The 18458-nt window shown below is 54.1% G+C and overlaps 9 protein-coding genes across 9 annotated transcripts; 5 read left to right on the forward strand and 4 right to left on the reverse strand.

Moving 5' to 3' along the window:
- Positions 1 to 197: 197 nt before the first annotated feature.
- Positions 198 to 1693, forward strand: L226DRAFT_457454 (chitinase; the record flags this gene model as incomplete). The annotated part of the gene is made up of 5 exons (XM_067675370.1): positions 198 to 403; positions 473 to 560; positions 620 to 765; positions 816 to 1458; positions 1514 to 1693. 5 exons carry the CDS (start codon positions 198 to 200, stop codon positions 1691 to 1693), a joined length of 1263 nt encoding a protein of 420 aa, XP_067538703.1.
- Positions 1694 to 1784: 91 nt separating this feature from the next.
- Positions 1785 to 2333, reverse strand: L226DRAFT_284313 (uncharacterized protein). Its single transcript, XM_067673584.1, has one exon. The coding sequence runs from the start codon at positions 2203 to 2205 to the stop codon at positions 1876 to 1878; it is 330 nt and encodes a 109-aa protein (XP_067538704.1). The 5' UTR covers positions 2206 to 2333; the 3' UTR covers positions 1785 to 1875.
- A 1484-nt stretch (positions 2334 to 3817) lies between these two features.
- L226DRAFT_531511 (uncharacterized protein) lies at positions 3818 to 4558 on the reverse strand. Its single transcript, XM_067680094.1, has 2 exons — positions 4180 to 4558; positions 3818 to 4108 (listed from the first exon to the last, which is right to left on the reverse strand). Exon 1 carries the CDS (start codon positions 4395 to 4397, stop codon positions 4218 to 4220), a length of 180 nt encoding a protein of 59 aa, XP_067538705.1. The 5' UTR covers positions 4398 to 4558; the 3' UTR covers positions 3818 to 4108; positions 4180 to 4217.
- Positions 4559 to 6009: 1451 nt separating this feature from the next.
- Positions 6010 to 7144, forward strand: L226DRAFT_597293 (uncharacterized protein; the record flags this gene model as incomplete). Its single annotated transcript, XM_067685651.1, has 3 exons — positions 6010 to 6124; positions 6279 to 6393; positions 6607 to 7144. 3 exons carry the CDS (start codon positions 6010 to 6012, stop codon positions 6872 to 6874), a joined length of 498 nt encoding a protein of 165 aa, XP_067538706.1. The 3' UTR covers positions 6875 to 7144.
- Positions 7145 to 8171, reverse strand: L226DRAFT_284423 (uncharacterized protein). Its single transcript, XM_067673585.1, has one exon. It carries the CDS (start codon positions 7717 to 7719, stop codon positions 7189 to 7191), a length of 531 nt encoding a protein of 176 aa, XP_067538707.1. The 5' UTR covers positions 7720 to 8171; the 3' UTR covers positions 7145 to 7188.
- Positions 8172 to 8660: 489 nt separating this feature from the next.
- Positions 8661 to 10961, forward strand: L226DRAFT_457383 (uncharacterized protein; the record flags this gene model as incomplete). Its single annotated transcript, XM_067675365.1, has 9 exons — positions 8661 to 8715; positions 8800 to 8834; positions 8901 to 9293; positions 9349 to 9413; positions 9483 to 10071; positions 10130 to 10289; positions 10339 to 10634; positions 10695 to 10848; positions 10918 to 10961. The coding sequence occupies 9 exons, from the start codon at positions 8661 to 8663 to the stop codon at positions 10959 to 10961; spliced, it is 1791 nt and encodes a 596-aa protein (XP_067538708.1).
- A 1202-nt stretch (positions 10962 to 12163) lies between these two features.
- L226DRAFT_284443 (uncharacterized protein) lies at positions 12164 to 13481 on the reverse strand. The gene is made up of 3 exons (XM_067673586.1): positions 13217 to 13481; positions 12635 to 13162; positions 12164 to 12547 (listed from the first exon to the last, which is right to left on the reverse strand). Exons 1-3 carry the CDS (start codon positions 13452 to 13454, stop codon positions 12315 to 12317), a joined length of 999 nt encoding a protein of 332 aa, XP_067538709.1. The 5' UTR covers positions 13455 to 13481; the 3' UTR covers positions 12164 to 12314.
- Positions 13482 to 13655: 174 nt separating this feature from the next.
- L226DRAFT_551012 (60S ribosomal protein eL14) lies at positions 13656 to 14672 on the forward strand (the record flags this gene model as incomplete). The annotated part of the gene is made up of 4 exons (XM_067682793.1): positions 13656 to 13661; positions 13850 to 13892; positions 13956 to 14026; positions 14086 to 14672. The coding sequence occupies 4 exons, from the start codon at positions 13656 to 13658 to the stop codon at positions 14380 to 14382; spliced, it is 417 nt and encodes a 138-aa protein (XP_067538710.1). The 3' UTR covers positions 14383 to 14672.
- Positions 14673 to 17126: 2454 nt separating this feature from the next.
- Positions 17127 to 17998, forward strand: L226DRAFT_520574 (uncharacterized protein; the record flags this gene model as incomplete). Its single annotated transcript, XM_067678647.1, has 4 exons — positions 17127 to 17377; positions 17525 to 17639; positions 17770 to 17839; positions 17907 to 17998. The coding sequence occupies 4 exons, from the start codon at positions 17127 to 17129 to the stop codon at positions 17996 to 17998; spliced, it is 528 nt and encodes a 175-aa protein (XP_067538711.1).
- Between the last annotated feature and the right edge of the window lie 460 nt (positions 17999 to 18458).

Raw genomic sequence — 18458 nt, forward strand, 5'->3', positions numbered from 1 at the left:
GGAGAACCCGAACAGCTGAATGAGACCGCCGGGTCGCCGAGGATGAGCGTGTTGATGATTGGGGCACTGTCTTTGCCCGCTCTGGTGTCATCATGCCCTGGCCTGGTATATATATCACGTCCATGCACGTATGCCCGCTTCCCTTGTCCCCGTTCCTCCCCCTTGCTGTTCTCCACCCACCCTTCTCGTTTCCAACCATGCGTTCGCTCCTTACTCTTGCCCTCCTTCTTCTACCTTTCGTCTACGCAAAGCCAGCCTCCTCAACTCGCACCTGCTCCAACCACGGCAAGGGCTCCAAGTCTTCCCTCGTTTCCGCCGCGTGGTATGCCGGTTGGCACTCGGATGACTTCCCCCTCACTGCCGTCAGCTGGAGCAAGTACACCCATATGACATACTCCTTTGCGTAAGCACTCCAATTCTTGCGTCTACTGTCTTCCGTCACGCGCCGTATCTCAAGAGATGTCTCTCCTAGGGAGACCACGCCCGATGTGCACGTCCTGTCCCTGAATGGTTCTAACCCCGGAGTGCTGCCCAAGTTCGTAGAAACTGCCCATAAGAATGTATGTACCTTGTCAGCTGCTCACGTCTATGCTTGGACCTCATTTTGTAACGTCCGTAGGGTGTCAAAGCGCTTGTGTCTGTTGGTGGCTGGACCGGCTCTCTCTACTACTCGACTGCCGTCGGTAGCGCGGCCAACCGGACTGCCTTTGTGAAGACCATCACCAATCTCGCCCAGAAATACAACCTTGACGGCATCGACTTCGAGTATGTTCCACATCGAGTTCTCTGTTCTCGCCATCTGATCTAGTTGGTAGTTGGGAGTACCCTGGTACACAGGGTATTGGCTGCAATGCCATTAACCCGAACGACACCACCAACTTCCTGAGCTTCCTCAAGCAACTCCGCGCTGACCCTGTCGGCAAGAAGCTCATTCTTACTGCAGCCACCTCGATCTTTCCGTGGGCCGGCCCTGATGGCAATCGGCTCGAAGACGTCTCGGGCTTCGCCAAGCAGCTTGACTGGATCGCAGTCATGAACTACGACATCTGGGGCTCCTGGAGCACAGCTGTTGGACCCAACGCCCCTCTCAACGACACATGTGCGTCCCCGGACAACCAGCAGGGTAGTGCTGTCAGCTCCGTTGCGCAGTGGACAGCCGCCGGGATGCCGGCAAACCAGATCGTACTAGGTGTCGCGTCGTATGGTCATTCCTTCCACGTCAATAAGTCTGTCGCCATCAACAAGAGCGGCTCACTCAACAGCTACCCCGCGTTCGATGCTGCTCAGCAACCCATTGGCGACAAGTGGGATGACGCTGCGGGTACGGACGAGTGTGGCAATGCAAGTGGACCCGGGGGTAACTTTGACTTCTGGGGTCTCGTCGACAACGGCTTCCTCACTTCCAACGGTACCGTTGCTCCCAACATCGACTACAAGTTTGACTCTTGCAGCCAGACGGTGAGTTCCGAGTCATGTCACATTCCCTTAGCAAATCTAATTCTTGCGACCGTAGGCATATGTCTACAATGCCACTTCCAGCATCATGGTTTCTTTCGATGATGCACGTGCTTTTGAGTCAAAAGGCAAATTCATCAAGAGCGAGAAGCTACGCGGCTTCGCGATGTGGGAGGCTGGTGGTGACTACAAGGATATTCTTCTCGATTCGATTCGTGCCGCTGCTGGTGCTGCGTGATGATCTGCCACCCCTTCCCCTGGACCCTGCGCCTTATATACTTGGCGGGATACATACATTCTTAGGGTCCTCCTACTTACTTACGGCTCGCCTCTCCTTGCAGCTGTTGCTCGGCACTGTCGTCATACCGTCCGTCGCGTAATTGATGTACGGCACGATCCCATGCCGTACCATGGGAAGTATCATATAATGAACACTGAGATATTGCTACGTATCATGTGGTGGACAACATTGGGCGCACGAGTTCGCCACAATGCGCGACGTGGGCGCTGACTCAAGGCTGCGGTGATCTGTGGGCTCATAGATTTCCCGAACTTCCGAAATTCACGATGTCGACACGGCGACAGTGAATGCACGTCACGAACCAATTCGAGGATAACCACCCGATTTGTGTCGTCCTTGTTCACCTGCGCTCTAGCTTCTGCACGAGTCTCCACAAGGAGTCCGTCTGTAAAGGAAGCGTCCAAAGCAAACACAAGAGCGAGGTGTTGGAAGGACAAGTGCATTGCCATCAAACATTGGACAAGGGCGAAAGCATGAAGCTAATATCCGTTATGTCAAGAGACCGGGCAATGATGACCGTTCCGAAAACGAATCGCCTTGAGACCGTGGACCAAGTTCACACGGCGAAAGCATCGAGCGATTCTAGCTCGTGCGGAACTGGGCCCCCTTAACTACCATGACAAACCATCATGGTAACCGCCGTCGCGGAAGGTACGCCAGGCTCCAGCCCCTCAAGTTCCTACATATTAACGGCGGTGCCTGTAAATGCGGCCAGTGTTGGGTCAATGTCCGACTTACGTCCCATGTGAATGCGAATGCGGCATCGCTTCGATGTTCACTTGGAAAGTGCAAAGTTCGTTTACGAGATGCGAAGTGCCCAGGTACACCCGCAGTATCGAAAGGCGCGGCCCCTCACGGCCCCCGCGATGCATACTAGAGTGCAGTCGCCGGTTCTGGATTTGCCAGGCGACAAGGAATCTGATCACAGTCGGATCTTTTCGAAGATGACCGGATGGGACCGTGCTGGGCTGTGACAGACCGTACCCGGTACCGCGCCAGCGGATCCTCTGTCAGCGCCATGCCGTTCGAACGCGGTGATTGGATCCAGACATGCATATGGGAGACCAAGATCCCGCCGGATGTGCGCCATTATCGCCTAGTGCGCTATGTAGTTGTAGTGAGACGGTGGCGGGACCTATGAACGACGCGGGGCAAGCCATAAAAGACGAGGTGCACACCCCAAGTTCTGCCATGGCATGATGGCTGATTGACAAGGGACAAGGCGTAGCGCTCTTACTGGTATATTGTCCCTTGGTATTATCCCTCGCGTGAAACATACCACTGTCAGACACGTCAGGGCGTGAAGTACGACCGGACCGGAGGTGGAGGGACATACGGCATGGATCCCTAGCGGCGGCCATGTACCTATGATAGTTGGGCTTTGTTCCATGCCGATGTTTCCGTCGTGTCGGGACGATGCCAGGTATACTTGTCGGGGTCCACTGTACCTGGCTCATGGTTAAGGGGGCCGGTGCGGACCTCAAGCTACGTGCATGTTTGGCCTTTGATTCCCCTCCTATGATGGGATGGAGTCACCTGAAAGTTCGAAGAACTGAACGGTCTTCCATGTATGACGCTAGGTCTCCGGGTACAACGATGTAGTCTTCCTCGGGCTTCCTTGGGGTTCGAAAGCCACGGCTTAGTGACCTCCCATGCTTGTTCGCGACGATCTAAGGAAATTGCCGGAGACGGTGCGTGGGCTGCAAAAGGCTGTGTCATAGGATTGTCGTGTGGTGCGGACGGAGTGATTGGCAACTGATTTTGTCGGAGGTCCCCCAAGGCCCAAGCCTGTCCAAGCACGGGCACACTAAGCTTTGTGATTCAACTGCGGACCAGCCAAAGCTCGACATATTAGTTAGACTGATCGTGTGTCGAGGTGGCGCAGCCCGGCGCGTTGATATAGAACAAAGAGTGCAGTGTCTTTACTTACAAGGTGTGCGCCAACCGGAGGCCGGGGGCCAGCAGGAGCGAACTATCAGTATCCCGTCTGCCACTAACGGAAGGTACAAGCCGAGTATCCGCAGAGGTGTAAGCTCGTTTGCGCTGCGCTGATGCGCGGAGAGAGGGTTCTACGATAAGAGTGAGCTTCCATAGTGCATGCTGCGAAGATGGTAACTGCCACATCACCTGTGGAACCGGCATGACGAGCCTTTGAGAATAGCGCAGCAGCTGCCATGTATCCGTCTGAGGAAGGAAGCGCGGCACGCTTCAAGTCCGGCGAGATGTCCGGCGAAGAGCAGGCGGAAACCTTCAAGCCAGTGACTCCCGGTATGATTAGCACCGTGGCTCGTCGCGGGTCTGCTATTCATTATTATTATTAGACTGCGAGGCTATACACCCAAGTGCATGGACCTGCGAGAAGCAGAGAAGAGAACGGGGCCTGTCAGTCTACACGACATGCACAGCCAAGGGGAACTACGTACATATAGCGCTCCGTGAATCGCTGAACGGCGTCAACATGTCACGCTGTACCGGCGAAGCACGCTGGGGGTTCGTTACGGCCTGGAAGGAGTCGCATGAGCTTCGGATGAGGCGCATTTGCGGCACCCCCATCAGCAGTGTCGGACCAGTTTTGCCCGGTGATGAGAGATGGATGAGGAGAAGCACCTGCAGCGAAGGTATCATCAGACGAGTGCTCCATATTCACTACGGGGTAGCCAGAGAACAGTGAAAGCCTTCACTACGGGCGGAGTCGGCGCGGTAGACCGGGACGAGGGAAGCGGAAGCGGATATATACCACATCATGGAGTATGTATCCGAGTAGGACACGCACCCGCGAGCAGCACCTTATTCGGGCAGGCCAGTGGCTTAGGCGGTGATAGCATCGCAAGCACCGGGGCCATTAGTGAACCGTGCGGTTTCGAAACGACGCAAGTGACTTGGAGAAGCGGTTAGACTCCGGAGGATCGCGCACCGAAGAGGTGCACGGATCTTGCTCACTAATGCGCTGCATAAACTGCATGCAAAGGACTCATGAATCGTGTTTCGAATGGTGAATGTCAGACAGATGTGAGATGAAGCGTGCATACTGCCAGGCAGACACTGGGTTCGGATAGGACCGCATGGACGCGGGGGCGATCGTGAGCTCATGGGTGCGTATGACCTGTGCGGGTGATTGAGACGTTGTCTGGACACAGCACGTCCGACGAGGAGAGCTGCGAGGCTGTGGCCGAGTGCGAACGCAATGCAAACCCCTCCCAGTCCCGCGCCCAACCCGCGCCTCCGCCCTCATCCCGACTCCCCGATATGGTTAATCACGCTGACTCAGCTTCCACTCTCGTCGGAAGTACTCTCTCTTCCCGATCGGTCCCGTGGGAACCTCTCCGATCCTGACCAAATCGGGCTACAACGCCTTTTCCAGTCACCTTCACCCGCGACCGCGCGGACGCCAGGGTGTGGTTACTCTCCGTTCACATCCATGAGCCACAGAACACTAACACCAGGATACGCAGAGATACCACAACCTTGCGGCTTGCGAGCGACGACCGTGGTAGCCAGCATCGGCTGCCACTTCGCGGGCCCTGCTACTACTAGTAGCTAGCCCCAATATGATCGGCCTCTCGTAAAACCACGAGTCCAAGAGAGTGCGCCCATAGAATGTAATCTACGTGGACACCTTGCGGACTTTTTCGGTCCTTTGTTTCTATTGAAACTGACGTAGTTTGTAGGGGCGTTTTTCGCGCGACGGGACTCTTCCGCCGCGTTGCCTCTGATCTTCGGCATGTTGTGGCCACGGTGCCATCTATCAGGTCATAAGCTTAAGCCCTCGACTCTTCATATGCCCAATCTGCTTCCTGCTTCCCCGCTTACTCGTTAACAGTCTCTTGCGTTTGCGCCCGCTCCGGGGGACCCATAACACCGTCGCTTCAGTAGACACTCTCAGTACGCGCCGCGATGCTTCCTCAAACGTCGTGATGTGACGCTTCTAATCCATCGGAAAGCTAACGCCCCGGAACCCATCCGCTTGCACATGGCTGGAGTCCGCCGACGACATATCATGCTGTGGGGACGGTCGCTATAACTCGTACTCGTACGATTGATGACTGGTGGGTCCTCGTACACCTATTGACACGCATGTTGTGACCGAAGCAAGACGAGACAAGGCGTACTGACCCTTGCGCTGGAGACCGGAGGCAGGGACGCTGAACCCGGCCCATCTTCCTGGCTTGAGGCCATATAGGTCAATCGATGGCGACTGAATGGCCGTGCAATGCCTCGTGCGCTACTGTCGGGAAAAGCTGCCTGGCGCGAGTATGTCGCGTCCGCCGTCCGCATACTTAGGGTCGGCACGCGCATCCGTTGTATCCACCACCGGTGTCGAGCCACCGGCGATATCACGAGCGCGAGCGGCTACCACTAGGACGGATGGTAAGTAGGCTTCTCTGTTCTTACCGCCGTTCTGCATGATGTAGGCCCGTCAACTAGAAGACACGGGATCCCCTTCAACCGATTCATAAGTACATGTCTTACACATGTTGTCCGCGCCCCCCTGTCAGCGGGCCGGACCTCGCAATGCGTGCAGAGACTGACCCCGGAACACCGTACAAGCGGGGAAACTTATGTCCTGATGGACCGGAGCTCATAGTGGCATGCCGGTGGCATGGACGATCCTTCCACCGAGCAGCTATTGCCGTCCCGTATGTCGACTCCGGCCCGTTCGTTCAAGTTTCGTGACTGGGGACGGGAAAGAGTCGACATGTGGTCGGTCCTCTGCAATTCGAGAACACGCTTGCCGGTGTAGACTCCCAAGGATGAGCACGGCATGGGATCTTCAGGCTTCCCCCTGACATTGAGATCGAATTTGAGCGAACGCGATACATTTTGCACTGACCATGATCGGCGTGTTGAAGCTGTGCTCCCCCAGAATTTGATGTCACATCTCGGCTCGCTGCTGGCCATTCGGCCGCGTCCGTGCTGATGGCGGATATTGGCAGGTTGCTCCAATCCCGCCGACCGGCACTGAGTTCAGGATGGTTCAATGAAACGGCCGCTATTGACAAGTGGGGCACTAGTTGTGAACGGGCGATACGGAACCCCAGCGGGCGGCCGATCGCTCGAGGACAGTACTCGCAATACGAACCATACGATAATCAGGAACCGGGTGTTGGTACTGGGTAGCCGTTGGGTGGGGTGGGTGAAGTAACGACGAACGTACGCCGTTTTGGGACCGTGCATGGTCGGACAAAAGTCACGGTATACAAAAACATGTCAATACCAGACAATTGCAACAGTGATGTCCGCAAAAAGCGCATCATACGGAGCGTGTAGCGTGCCATTGTGGTGCTCGCGTAGGCGCAAGATTATGGTGAAGTTTCATATGCATGATGCATGTCGGGGCATCTAGGGCACATACGACGGCAGAGGACGGCCCACAAAGCAAGTCTTGGCATGTGGCGTATGAACGATTTAGCCTTGATCGTGAAGGTCCGAGGTCATGGGAGAATCAGAGAGAACTGGGCGCGAGGATGAAGCGATGGTGATTGAACACTTGAGAATTCTCGGAGATATGAAAGCTTGTTCGCAGTCATCGATTGTCTCCGATGGAGGCTAACGGGAGGATTACATACAACCGAGGATCGAGGCAGGACATCAAGCGAAAGAGGCGACCTTGACCATATGTGGTAGGAAAAGAAGCGGGGGATGGAAGGGAGGAATCTGAGATGGGTCTGATGGGAGGCGAGCCTGGGCGAGCGGTGGCAAGGCGATTGCTCCTGGCAGTGGCAATGAGTTTGGGCAGAGGGAATTTGCCGAGGGCCCAGGGAGATCCGCGTTTCAGTGTAGTGTGCAGCACAAGGATGCGGACCCAGAGAGGCGGTTCGAGGTTCGGGTAACTTAGTGCATGTAAGAGCGAATCCGATAATGCGATGGTGATGGAGGTAGGGCGCGGGGGAGGACGGACACACGGGAGATGTGTGGGGTGGGTCAGAAGGATGAGACATAGCCATGGGAGAGATTCGGCGCATCACTTGTCATATGGCGATGATGCCGTCGGCGTGTGGGCTGGTAGAGGAAGGCGGGGGGAGACGGTAGCGAGAGTTAGGCGAGGATAGTGAGAACTGATGGTAGACTGGGTCGGAGAGTATGATGTCTGGAATTGCGAGGGGAGGAAGGAGAGAGGAGGAGGATGACGGCATGAGATATGGTGCGCTGTGCTGGCGGGAGTGGGATTAGCAGAACCACGAGGACGAAGATGGAGGAGACACAGCCCTGTGGGAGGATGGGCGAGCAATGCGTCGGGAGTTAGAGTTTGGATCGGAACAAGGCACATGGAGTCCGGAGGAGGATTAAGAGAGAAGATTAGTCACTGCCGGCAGGATCGCGGAAACCGAGCCGGGGTTTAGCTCTCGGCAGATCGCGGCGGCCCGAGGCACTGGGGGTGAGATTGGGTTTCTACGTGCGATCGGGGGAGGGGGGGTGTGCGACGTGCGGCGGGGGGCGGGGGGCGGGGCGGGGGTCGTGCGGGTGCGGATGCGGGGGGCAGCGGGAGATGTGTGGGTGGAAGGGAGGGGGAGGGGGACGGGGAGAGGGAGAGGGAGTCGCGGGGATGATTGGCCGGAGTGAGAGAGGGGCAGAGGCGGCAGCGAGACATGGGCGAGCGCGGGCGAGGGAGACGCGCTGGCCACGTTCCGCAACATCCGAGAGTTGTACTCTTGTGCTCCCAATCATACTTAATCCCAATGGGTCCCCGCCGCTGGCCTCCTCGTCTGCCGTTCCTTTCTCCTCTTTCCGCCCGCCTCCCTTCCTCTTCCTCTTCGCCTTCATCCCGCCCTGGGCCCCCGCTCTGCCCGCGTCCCCGCCCGAACAGGACGCGCGCCCCAGGCACACTTGCTTTTCCTTCCGCAGCTCGCCTAGCTCCCCGCTCCCCGCCGCTTTCTCTTGACTTTTCTATCCTACTATTTTTGTAATGGCCGAGGAGCGGAAACCCACTTCTTCCACCGGCCCGGCCCCCCTCCAGAGAGGTGCGTTCCCCCGCTCCCTCGCCTCCGACATCCTCGCACATAACTCTCTACTCACCTGCTGCGCACCCTCCTTCCGCCCTCCAGGAAAGGCTTGTCTGCGATGCCGCAAACGCAAGATGGTGAGTCTCTTCCCCCTCTCTCTTCCGCCTCCCATGCCGAGCCCCCCTCCCTCCCTCCCCTCTCAGCGCTGCGACGGCACGAAGCCCGCTTGTGCACAGTGCGTCCGCGCCAAGAAGGCAGACGCATGCGAGTACGATGACGGAAAAGGCAAGACAAGAACGCAGCTCATGAGAGAGCACATCGCCCGCCTCGAGATGCGCGTCAAGGAGCTCGAGAACCCTGAGCAGTCCGCCCCCTCCATGACCCTCTTCGACCCCCATGCCATCTCTCCCTACTACTCAGAGTCCTCCTCGGGTTCAAGCTACGACTCCCCCGGCAAGCTCAGCTACTCTGCCTCCGCCTCCCCCACTCCCTTCCCGCTCCCCGACGAGCAGGCGCGCAGAAACATGCTCAGTCCCTTGTCTCTCGACTCTCCCGAGGTCGACCCTAGGGCATGGGAGCACTTCAACTTTGGCACCGTACGTCATCCCTAACCTCCGCATCGTGCTCATACTCATCATTCCTGTCATCTAGGACCTGGCTGCCGTTCCTGCCGTTCCGTACAATGGCATGGACGCACCGCCACTTGACCACATTCTGTCAGTCCTCGCTCCCTCGTATTCTTCCCCATCCCACGCGCCTGCTAACGCATTCCACGCTGTTCCTAGCTTGGAGATCTTCATTCCCCACCGTCACCAGTGTGGTCTCGACATCCACGTCGGTCGCCTCCGGGATTCACTCGCCCTCCCCGCATCCGAACAGCGCCATCCCGTCTTGATGAACGCCATCTGCCTCTGGGCATGTTACCTATCTCGCCCTGGTTCCCTCAGCCAGTACGAGCAGCTCTACCTCTCCCGTTCAACAACAGCCCTCGCCGACGCGCTGCAGTACACCGACAAGGCCATCGACGTCATTCAAGCCTGCTGTCTACTTTCGGTCTACTACATTTCAAACGGCAGACTGTTCGAGGGAAGCTACTACTCGGCTGCAGCATCCGCCCTCGCGATCCAGTGTCGCCTCCACCAGATTGGCTCCGAGAACGTCCCCGTCCTCGACAGTTGGGATGCCTCATTCGACTTGCCGCCCCCCAAAGACAGCATCGAGCGTGGCGAGCGCATCTCGACGTTCTGGCAAGTCTACAACTTGGACCGCTGCTGGTCTGTCATGCTCCGCAGACCAGCAACACTGCCCGACAGCGATCACCCCTGGGCTTCCATCACTACGCCCTGGCCGCAGCGTATCGAGGATTACGAGAATGTGAGTACTGACACCGAGCGAATTACGATGCGCCCTTCACTCACGCTCTGTACTCTAGGGAGATCTCGACATCGGCGGAGGTTCCCCCACCATTCGCGCATTCTTCGTGCAACAACCGCAGTCAAACTCCCTCAGCGGTTTCTCCACCCTCGCTCTACGAGCCAAGGTGTCCACGTTGTATGAAGGCGCGAACAGGCTCTCGTCTAGCTGGAGTCCCCGTGAGTCGCTCTATCTCTGATGTCCGTACCGCCAACTCAAAGCGCCCAGGGTCGCTCGCGTCCGGTGCTTTCTCAGAGAACTTCAGCGCGTTCGAGCACAGCATCATCCGTTTCACTACGACACTCGTCCCGCTGCATCAAGTGGGAGGAGCGATGCCAGACGACAAGTACGCTCTGATCGTCATCCATAGCCTTGCCCATGCTTCGATGATCCGCTTGCATGCACCATTCATGCGCGATGACACCGCCTCTCGCGACAAGTGTCTTCGCGCAGCGCGATCACTGATCCATGTCACCAAGCTCATCACGGATGCCGACTTCGAGCTCCTTGACCCCGTCATCGGCGTAAGTCTCTCATGTGACTCGCGGTGCAGATGCTGAGCTAACGCGTGCTTTTCCTCTTAGTGTTGTTGGGCGAGCGCAGCCAAGGTGCTCGAGCACGAGCTCTCGAGACTGCAGTCATCATGGCCGGACCCCTTGAACACCATGGAGGTTCGAGGAGACCTTGAGGCGCTGCTCTACGTTATGACGAAACTTGGTGCGAAGTTTCCTCTACTCGGTGCGTTTCTCTCGCAATATCATGCGCTCATTGCAAAAGTCTAACGCGCTTGTGTTTCGTATCTGGCAGCGTACCACTCAGCAAAAGTCCAGAGTTGCTTGGATGGCGAATAAAGGAACAACATCCGATGCAACCCACTACGACTCCAACACGGAACAAGTCCTCCTCCCAATGGCCTGTAGGTCATTGGGACGGTCAACCTTTCCCACACGCAGTCATGCACTCACGTTCGATTGACGAACTGTTACGCTCATTACCTCTTTCCTTCTTCGCTTGAAGCTGTTGTACTCTGGCGCTGCATGGCCGCCAACATCCGCGCTTCGAGAGCGTCATCACTTTCGATCCGCGTTTACGCACTGCTTCGGACTACCACTTGGGCCTACGACGGACTTGTTTACCCCCTTTGTCGGACATTGCCCCTGCTTTTCGGACGTTAGTTCTTCTGACGTTGACAACTTGACAAGAAACGGCACGGACCATATCATATGTATCTACTTACGTCTGGTGTCGGACTACTACTCGGACTACAACTCGCATCATTGTACTATTAGACAATCGCGCCTCGCTGTTCTCTTTGTTACTTCACTGCGGACGATTCGGACTTATTGCACAATTCGTATAAGATGTACACTACATTTTCTTATACTGTCGTAGTGTACTTTTCCCTACGTACCACGTACGTATACCGCTAGTCGATTGCTTCATATACTCCCGGACGCCTAGTAGTGCAGCTCGCAGCAGCCCCCGCCCTCGCGTCGTTGTCGTTCTTTACCGTCTCGATGACCTACATTCGTTCACCTTTCCAATCCTCCCATCCGCGATGATACGGACATGGACATTCCCTACGTGGGCCTTTGTTACCACCTATCCTAGCCTGGCCGGACTTTTGCCTTTGGGGACTTTGTAGATACCTTTGAACAAGCCCGCAGCTCATACCCGGACTATACTCTTAGTACGTATACGGACAAAGGATACCAAACGTCGTATACCAAATACAAGCCAAAACCTTCTGTTCCGCTCTTTGTGCTACAGGATCCACCGTATGTCACTGAAGGTCTCCGCAGCGTGATTCTCTGGGTTAGGGTGGACTACGCTTCTGAGAGCGCGTCCCGGGCTACTTCACGGTTAGACTTCCATCATGACACGACGCCTTGCGCAGTCGAGCCGCATGACCTGATGAGAGGTAGGAGGGAATGCTCCACGAGGATCGACAAGGGCGTGGTGATAGAGTTGACTTTGGGCGAGGCAGTAACCACAGACCGCAGTCCCTGATCTACTTCGGAGAGGCGTCAGCCGTGGGAACAAGAGAATCTTGATTCCTGAATACAAGGTAGCAGAAGCTCACATTGTGCCCGCAGTAGTCCGAATCGGAAGCATCAACGGCTGCTCTACGTGAGAGACATCGAGTCGCGCATCGGCGTAGCGCGTTACGGATCGCCGGCCACACGGGCGTAAGGATACGCTCGTCACGAGAGGCCAGCCATGGTCTCAAACCAATTGACTACCGAGGCTACCTTGCGTACGACTGCGTCACTGAGTCCGAGACGAAGGTCTGGCCGGAGCCGAGCATCCTGAGGTACCGAAGGCATGGCACGATAACAGACTTCCAGTCTTGATTTCCACTGAGGCGATGCAGAACAAGTGATAGGTACGGCGGCCGCAATTCTGCTCGAGTCACATTCCCATGAGGCGAGGATATCTAATAATGCATTGCAGAAAAGGCATGCGTGCCCGGGCGTAAAACTATGAGCATGAGTCACAAGCACAGGGTTCGTCAACTACGCACTCTCGAGGAAGACAATGTCGCCCTTCTTTACCGCTCGCGCAGGCGCGTGGGTATTTGGGTTCAATCCTGCCCAGTCTTCGGCGACTTCGCGCCAGGCACTCAGCTTGCAGATGCCGCCCGACTCGTCGCCCAGAACGAGCCTGAGGAGAGACACATCTTTCCCAGCGTCCGGGCCTTTCTTGAGGCGGATGGATTCTGGACCTTCGATCTCGAGGACCGCCACGAGAAGGTGAACCTTACGCGATCCCTTGTATGCATGACTTGCGCGGGCGGCCTCTGCCTGCGACAATAGCCCTGCGAGCGATGTGAGACCGTGGAGGCTGAAGTGAAACGCGGGGAAATTGACGATTGAAGACGCGTCAGAGTAGTCGTAGGATCCGGTGTCTTGTGTCTCCTGCGTCACGTACTCTGACCGGGCGTGGGAGACGCCGACTGAAGAACAGAGGAAAGTAATGTCCGCGCCGGAACGGGACGCGCTACAATCTCCGCCCTGGGTGCTTGCGGGCCAGGTGATGACAGTTGTTCTGCCTTCTTGGATTGTCAATGAACAACACCAACGGGTTCGAAGGCGACGAAGCTCACCTGACTGTGTTCCATCTTCATCCCCAACAGCGGAGACAGGTGGAGATGGACTCTGCTCATCACCAAAGATGGCATTCTCGTAGAACATCGAAATGCGCCGGCTGGCTGCGGCAAGTGTCGATGGATGTAGGGAGAACGGTCGGGGAGATGTGATGGTTTGCCAGCTGTACGAGGGTTGTTGCGGGTTAAGCAGATCCTTCGCCGCTGGTGCGCCATAATACAAACGATAGCGAATCATAGTCAGGATTCACTTGGTCGAGTCCGAGTCTGCACGTCGGTGTAAGAGCAACCGAGGGGCGCAGTGCAAGGTTACGAGCCACGTGGGCAGTGGTAGCAGACGCTCAACGCCGGCGCTCATCTCGCGTAAGCAGATCTTTCTTCTTAGCACCGGCAGCACTGTCCCTCGACACCGTCAACGACCTCCTCAAGCTCAACAAACATGCCGGTGAGTCTCTAAACGATGCAAATGCGTTCCGAAGGATGTTCGGAATGCTGTCTGGGCCGAAAGGGTGACTTTGAGAGGCGAAAAGGAGATGGATGGCTTGGTCCATGGCTGGATGACGGGCTGGCACGCGGGTTCGGGGCGACGACTTTGGTTTATGTGAGTACTCATTCGCCTTGTTCTTCCAACAGGCACAACCTTCAAACTTCAAGCGTTTCGTTGAGGTCGGGCGTGGTATGTATTCGCTGTACTGGTCTTGAGATTATCGCCCTTCAACGGTTCCTGGCTTCCTCCCAGTTGTCCTCCTCAAGTCCGGTCCTCAGGAGGGCCAGATCGCCGTAATCGCGGAGATCATTGATCACAACCGGGTGCGTAGTAGCCACCATAAGGTCCTCCTTTTCTTGGCTGATGTCGTTACGACCCCCAGGCCATCATTGACGGGCCCACCACCGGCGTCCCCCGTCAGCCCTTCTCCTACCGCCACCTCACCCTAACTCCCTTCGTCTTGTCATCCCTTCCCCGCGGCGCCGGCACGGGTGTCATCCGCAAGTACCTCGAGAAGGACGGCACGGTCGAGAAGTGGCAGAAGTCGTCGTGGGCGCAGAAGCGGGAGGCCATCGCTAAGCGGAGGTCGCTCAACGATTTCGAGCGGTTCTGCGTCATGCTCGCGAAGAAGTCGCGGAGAGATACTGTTCGTAAGACGCTGGCGAAGGCGTCCGCATGAGGTGCGGCGCCCGTCGTTCGGTCTCTCGGTGTGGAGTCTGAACCTACGCAGGCTCGGGGTCTTGTCGAGCTGGTAAAAGCCTTCGAGGGTACGCTATGCCCCCCCTACCATCCTGTTCAGGATATCTCGTCATCACGTCTATGTACTTCGCAACTATGACCATGCCACTGTATTTCATGACGAAAGCGAGTTCATGATCGGGACTCATGCGTACCTGCCTGCCTGTTCGTATGACGATATTGGGAATCGCTTGCGCTAGATAACTGGAGCAGATTGCCCAAGGCCCGGACAGACCATCAAGGCCGATGAGAGTGGGCCTGCATACTTTCTGTTGAGAGACATGTACTCGAGTACAAGACACGAAGGCAGATCCCAGCCAGACTCAGGTATCGCTATTGCCCTGTGACAGGTCATGATTTGTGCAACACCAAACTCAAAGCATCACACACTAGCCAGGGGGATTCAGCTTGCTCTGGACCCTAGGAGAGGTGCCCATTCTGGGACACAAGATGTCAATCAACAACGCACATACGGACTTGAGTGCAGAGGAACCCTCACCACCAAAGCACCACTGTCAGTGCAATTCCCGACAATGGCATCTGCGGTGGCGGGATTATATTGCAATGGCCGGACCATGCTCACCTTGGCATGATAATGTCCAACAGGCATTGCATGAGCTGATGGGCATTGCCTGGCATTGCTACAGATGGCCGATGGATTGCTGGTAGTTACCTTGTAATTGCAATGCGTTCCCTGGCAATGCAATATCTATGATCATCAGTATTTGAATGTCGACAGCCATCTTGCAAGTTATACATTGCAGTGCAAGTTAGAGCCTTGACATACATTGAAACATTTTTGAGGCTTCCAACATCAGGAAAAACCTCCCCAGCCAATTTGCACTAAAGAGCACAAATTGGCTGACATTATCTGCTAACCTGCTATTGGCTGATAAAGTAGTCCTAATAGATGCACTGCAAAGATCACATCCTTTCGTGGGCTGAAAATTGGTGAAAATTGTAGTAGGAAGTGAACAACATTTTCCACAAATTATTAGCCCGGTTTGGGTGTAGAATTAGATAGCTTGTTGCATTATTTGTTGGAAATTTGCCCAAACATCGGGAGGCAATGTCATCCCAATGTATTTGGGTCAATATCTGACCCGGCGGAGCCTCAATATCCAATTGATGTTTGCTGTTGGATCTTGAGCCCTGCTTACTCAATTCTAAGCTCCAATCATTTCAGGTGGTTCCCGATGGGCCTGTGGGAATCTGAATGCCAGTGTGCGCTTAGCCCATCAGGATCACATCCTGATGCATCTGAAATTCTTGGTCAAATTTCTAACATTTTCAGCTGCCATGATCAAAAAATACACTCGCTGCAGTAAGCCTCTGGAAATTGCAGTGTTTAACTTGATGTGAAGTAGGCCATTTCTGGCAGGGATGATCAATGAGGAAATGGGGGATCTTTTACTTTGTCTGTGACACTGAGACATTGTTGTGCGATAACGGTAGGACACATAGAATTAAGCATTGAAAAAGAGTGATGACAACTTGAAGATACTTATCAGTCTGAAGATAATTACAAAGGAAGTCCTAGTATATAGACACATGATGCTTCTTAAGCACGAACATTTACTTAACACTGCAAATAGATGTTAGAAGCAAGTGTATGATTGACCGTCACCCCATGAAGATCTTGCCACTTGTATTGTGGCACTGAGTCAATCCATATCTATTATCCACAGGGGTAACTACACAAGTGTCTTCACCATGTGAGGACTTGCAATTGGTGTCTTCAAGCTTGCTGATGTGAGGCAGAATGACCTCCAGAGTTCAGACACCACATTATGTCCTGGAATGTTGCCAGGGTCTCAAGCATGCTTGTGGATGAGAGATTTGTATGCTTACCAGTTTCAAGCCTGGCTAAGATCAAACAAACTGCACCTCACTGTGATTGCACTAAAGATGGAATAAGAGCACCTCCTGGATAGAAAAAGGTCAGTGCAGTTTGCACATCAGACATCTCCACTCATACATGCTGTCACATCCCGTGCTCAAGTCCCTCATTCCCGCCACTTCTCTGCCACAACCCCGACAGGACTACCTCCGAACTCCACCCCCTTTTTCAGTTATGACTTCATCACCCTCGTTTTTACTCATCATGCCTTACTCGGACATCCACTTGGACTCCGCTTGCTTCCGGACATCTGCCCTGTTATCTGCTTGCATTATGACGTTGTATCCATTACTTATACTTAATAGGGCTTGATTGTTTGCTTCCGCCTCATCACATCCACATTCTGCCTCCTGTCCCTACTCCTATCGGACTCTGACCGGACATTTAGATATTTGTATATAAGACATACCTTACAGTTGAATAGTTCCTCAGTTCTGATATCTTGTTACTCGTCCTTTGACTACCCAGTTACTTGGAACTCAATCTATCTGACTTACCCCGCAACCTCTGTCTGAACTCCATCCAATTCTCCATCAGACCTCCACCTCTGTCTCATGACTTCTGTCTTGTCTCTGGTTCTAACTCTCTGCTTGACTCTCTTATTCGTAGCTTGCTCTGGTATAAACTCTGAAGCCTCTTGTTGGACTTCCGCAAATTGAAGACATCAACACATCTCTTTGGGCATTGGTCAATAACTTCGCCAAAGTCTTCACTCACTGTGCACTTTCAGACTTTGGACTTTGGACTTCCGTTCAGAGTTTGTCTTGTGCGCACAGTCCTAACACATGCTCCCAGAGTACTTTGTTGGCCAGCATGGACAGTTATGCTGTCATGGTGACCCTGACCCTGATGACAATGACAATGTTATAGCTGCAGATATCACTCAACCTCCTGCACCTCCATCAGTTGCAGATGTCAACACCATCATCGTGATCTCCAATTATGAGTCAGAATCACAAGAGGTAAGAGAAAGTGATGAGCACCCTGCCAACACAACTCCAGGAGTGCTTGTAAGCAATGCCTGTGAGAATCTGTGGTGTGTCTTCAATGAGCTCATGTTAGGTAAAGCTGCACTGCTCCGGCATCACCGCACTCCATACAGAGTCAGCTAGGTCCATTGAGGCTTCTTGCAAGAATGGGAGACTTGGGATATACTGCTTCATCCCCTGACATCAACCAACAGTGTCGTGGAAGTACTCATTCAGTACTACACAGAGCCTGCCCCTCAGCGCCACCAAGGCAAATGTGAGACATACAAGGGCAGAGGGATAGAGAATGATGGGTCTGGGATGAAACAAGTGTTGTATGGCTCCAGGCCCATCACTTCAAGCTGTCTCCAGCAAGCTTGCCTTTCATCATGAGTGATGTGCTCAGCCAGCAAGATTACAGTAAAATGAGTGGGAAAATCTCTTTGCAGGATGACTCCAGGGGATGAAGATGTGGGATGTTTTTAGTCTGAGCTTCCAGGTGGGATTTCAACAGGAACTGGTGAGAAACAGTAAGTTCTGGTACTGATCTCACTGTTTCATTGCTTATTCTTACTGAGGGAATCATGGCTGGTCCAGCTATCATGGGGCAAGCTAGAGCTAAACATCTAACTTGGTGGGAAGTAGGCCAGTTCTGGCAAGGACGATTGATGAAGTCAGGATGTGTCTGATGATAATATAAGATAGGAGTAGTTACTAGTAGTATACTTTGCAATGAGACATATATTCTATCCACTACAGCAGTATACTGTACATGTACTGCAAATCTCTAGCTTTCCAGCAATATCAAAATCATCTAAAACTGACAGAAATTGGTGGAGCTATGCAATAAACATGTTCAACACCACACAAGCTGCTATTATGCCTATAATTGAAAATCCAAGCCTAGTAAGTAATGAGCTCTTAGTGTAGTGGGTAACACACTATAGTATTGCTGGAACTTGGTGGTTCAAATCTCGGTACATCCACAAGTTTTTAAACATGTGTTAATGGTCTGAGTAATAATCTCAATCTATAGAAGGATCTATAAGGCAACTGCTAATATCATTTAAAGACTGATCATTAAGCTTACTAGCTATAGAACACCACTTATGTGCCCGAGCTGTGGGAATTTCATCTCAAATTGGGAAT

The sequence above is a fragment of the Lentinus tigrinus genome (genome assembly GCF_003813185.1).
Source record: "Lentinus tigrinus ALCF2SS1-7 unplaced genomic scaffold L226scaffold_5, whole genome shotgun sequence".
In the NCBI taxonomy this organism is placed as follows: Eukaryota; Fungi; Basidiomycota; class Agaricomycetes; order Polyporales; family Polyporaceae; genus Lentinus; species Lentinus tigrinus.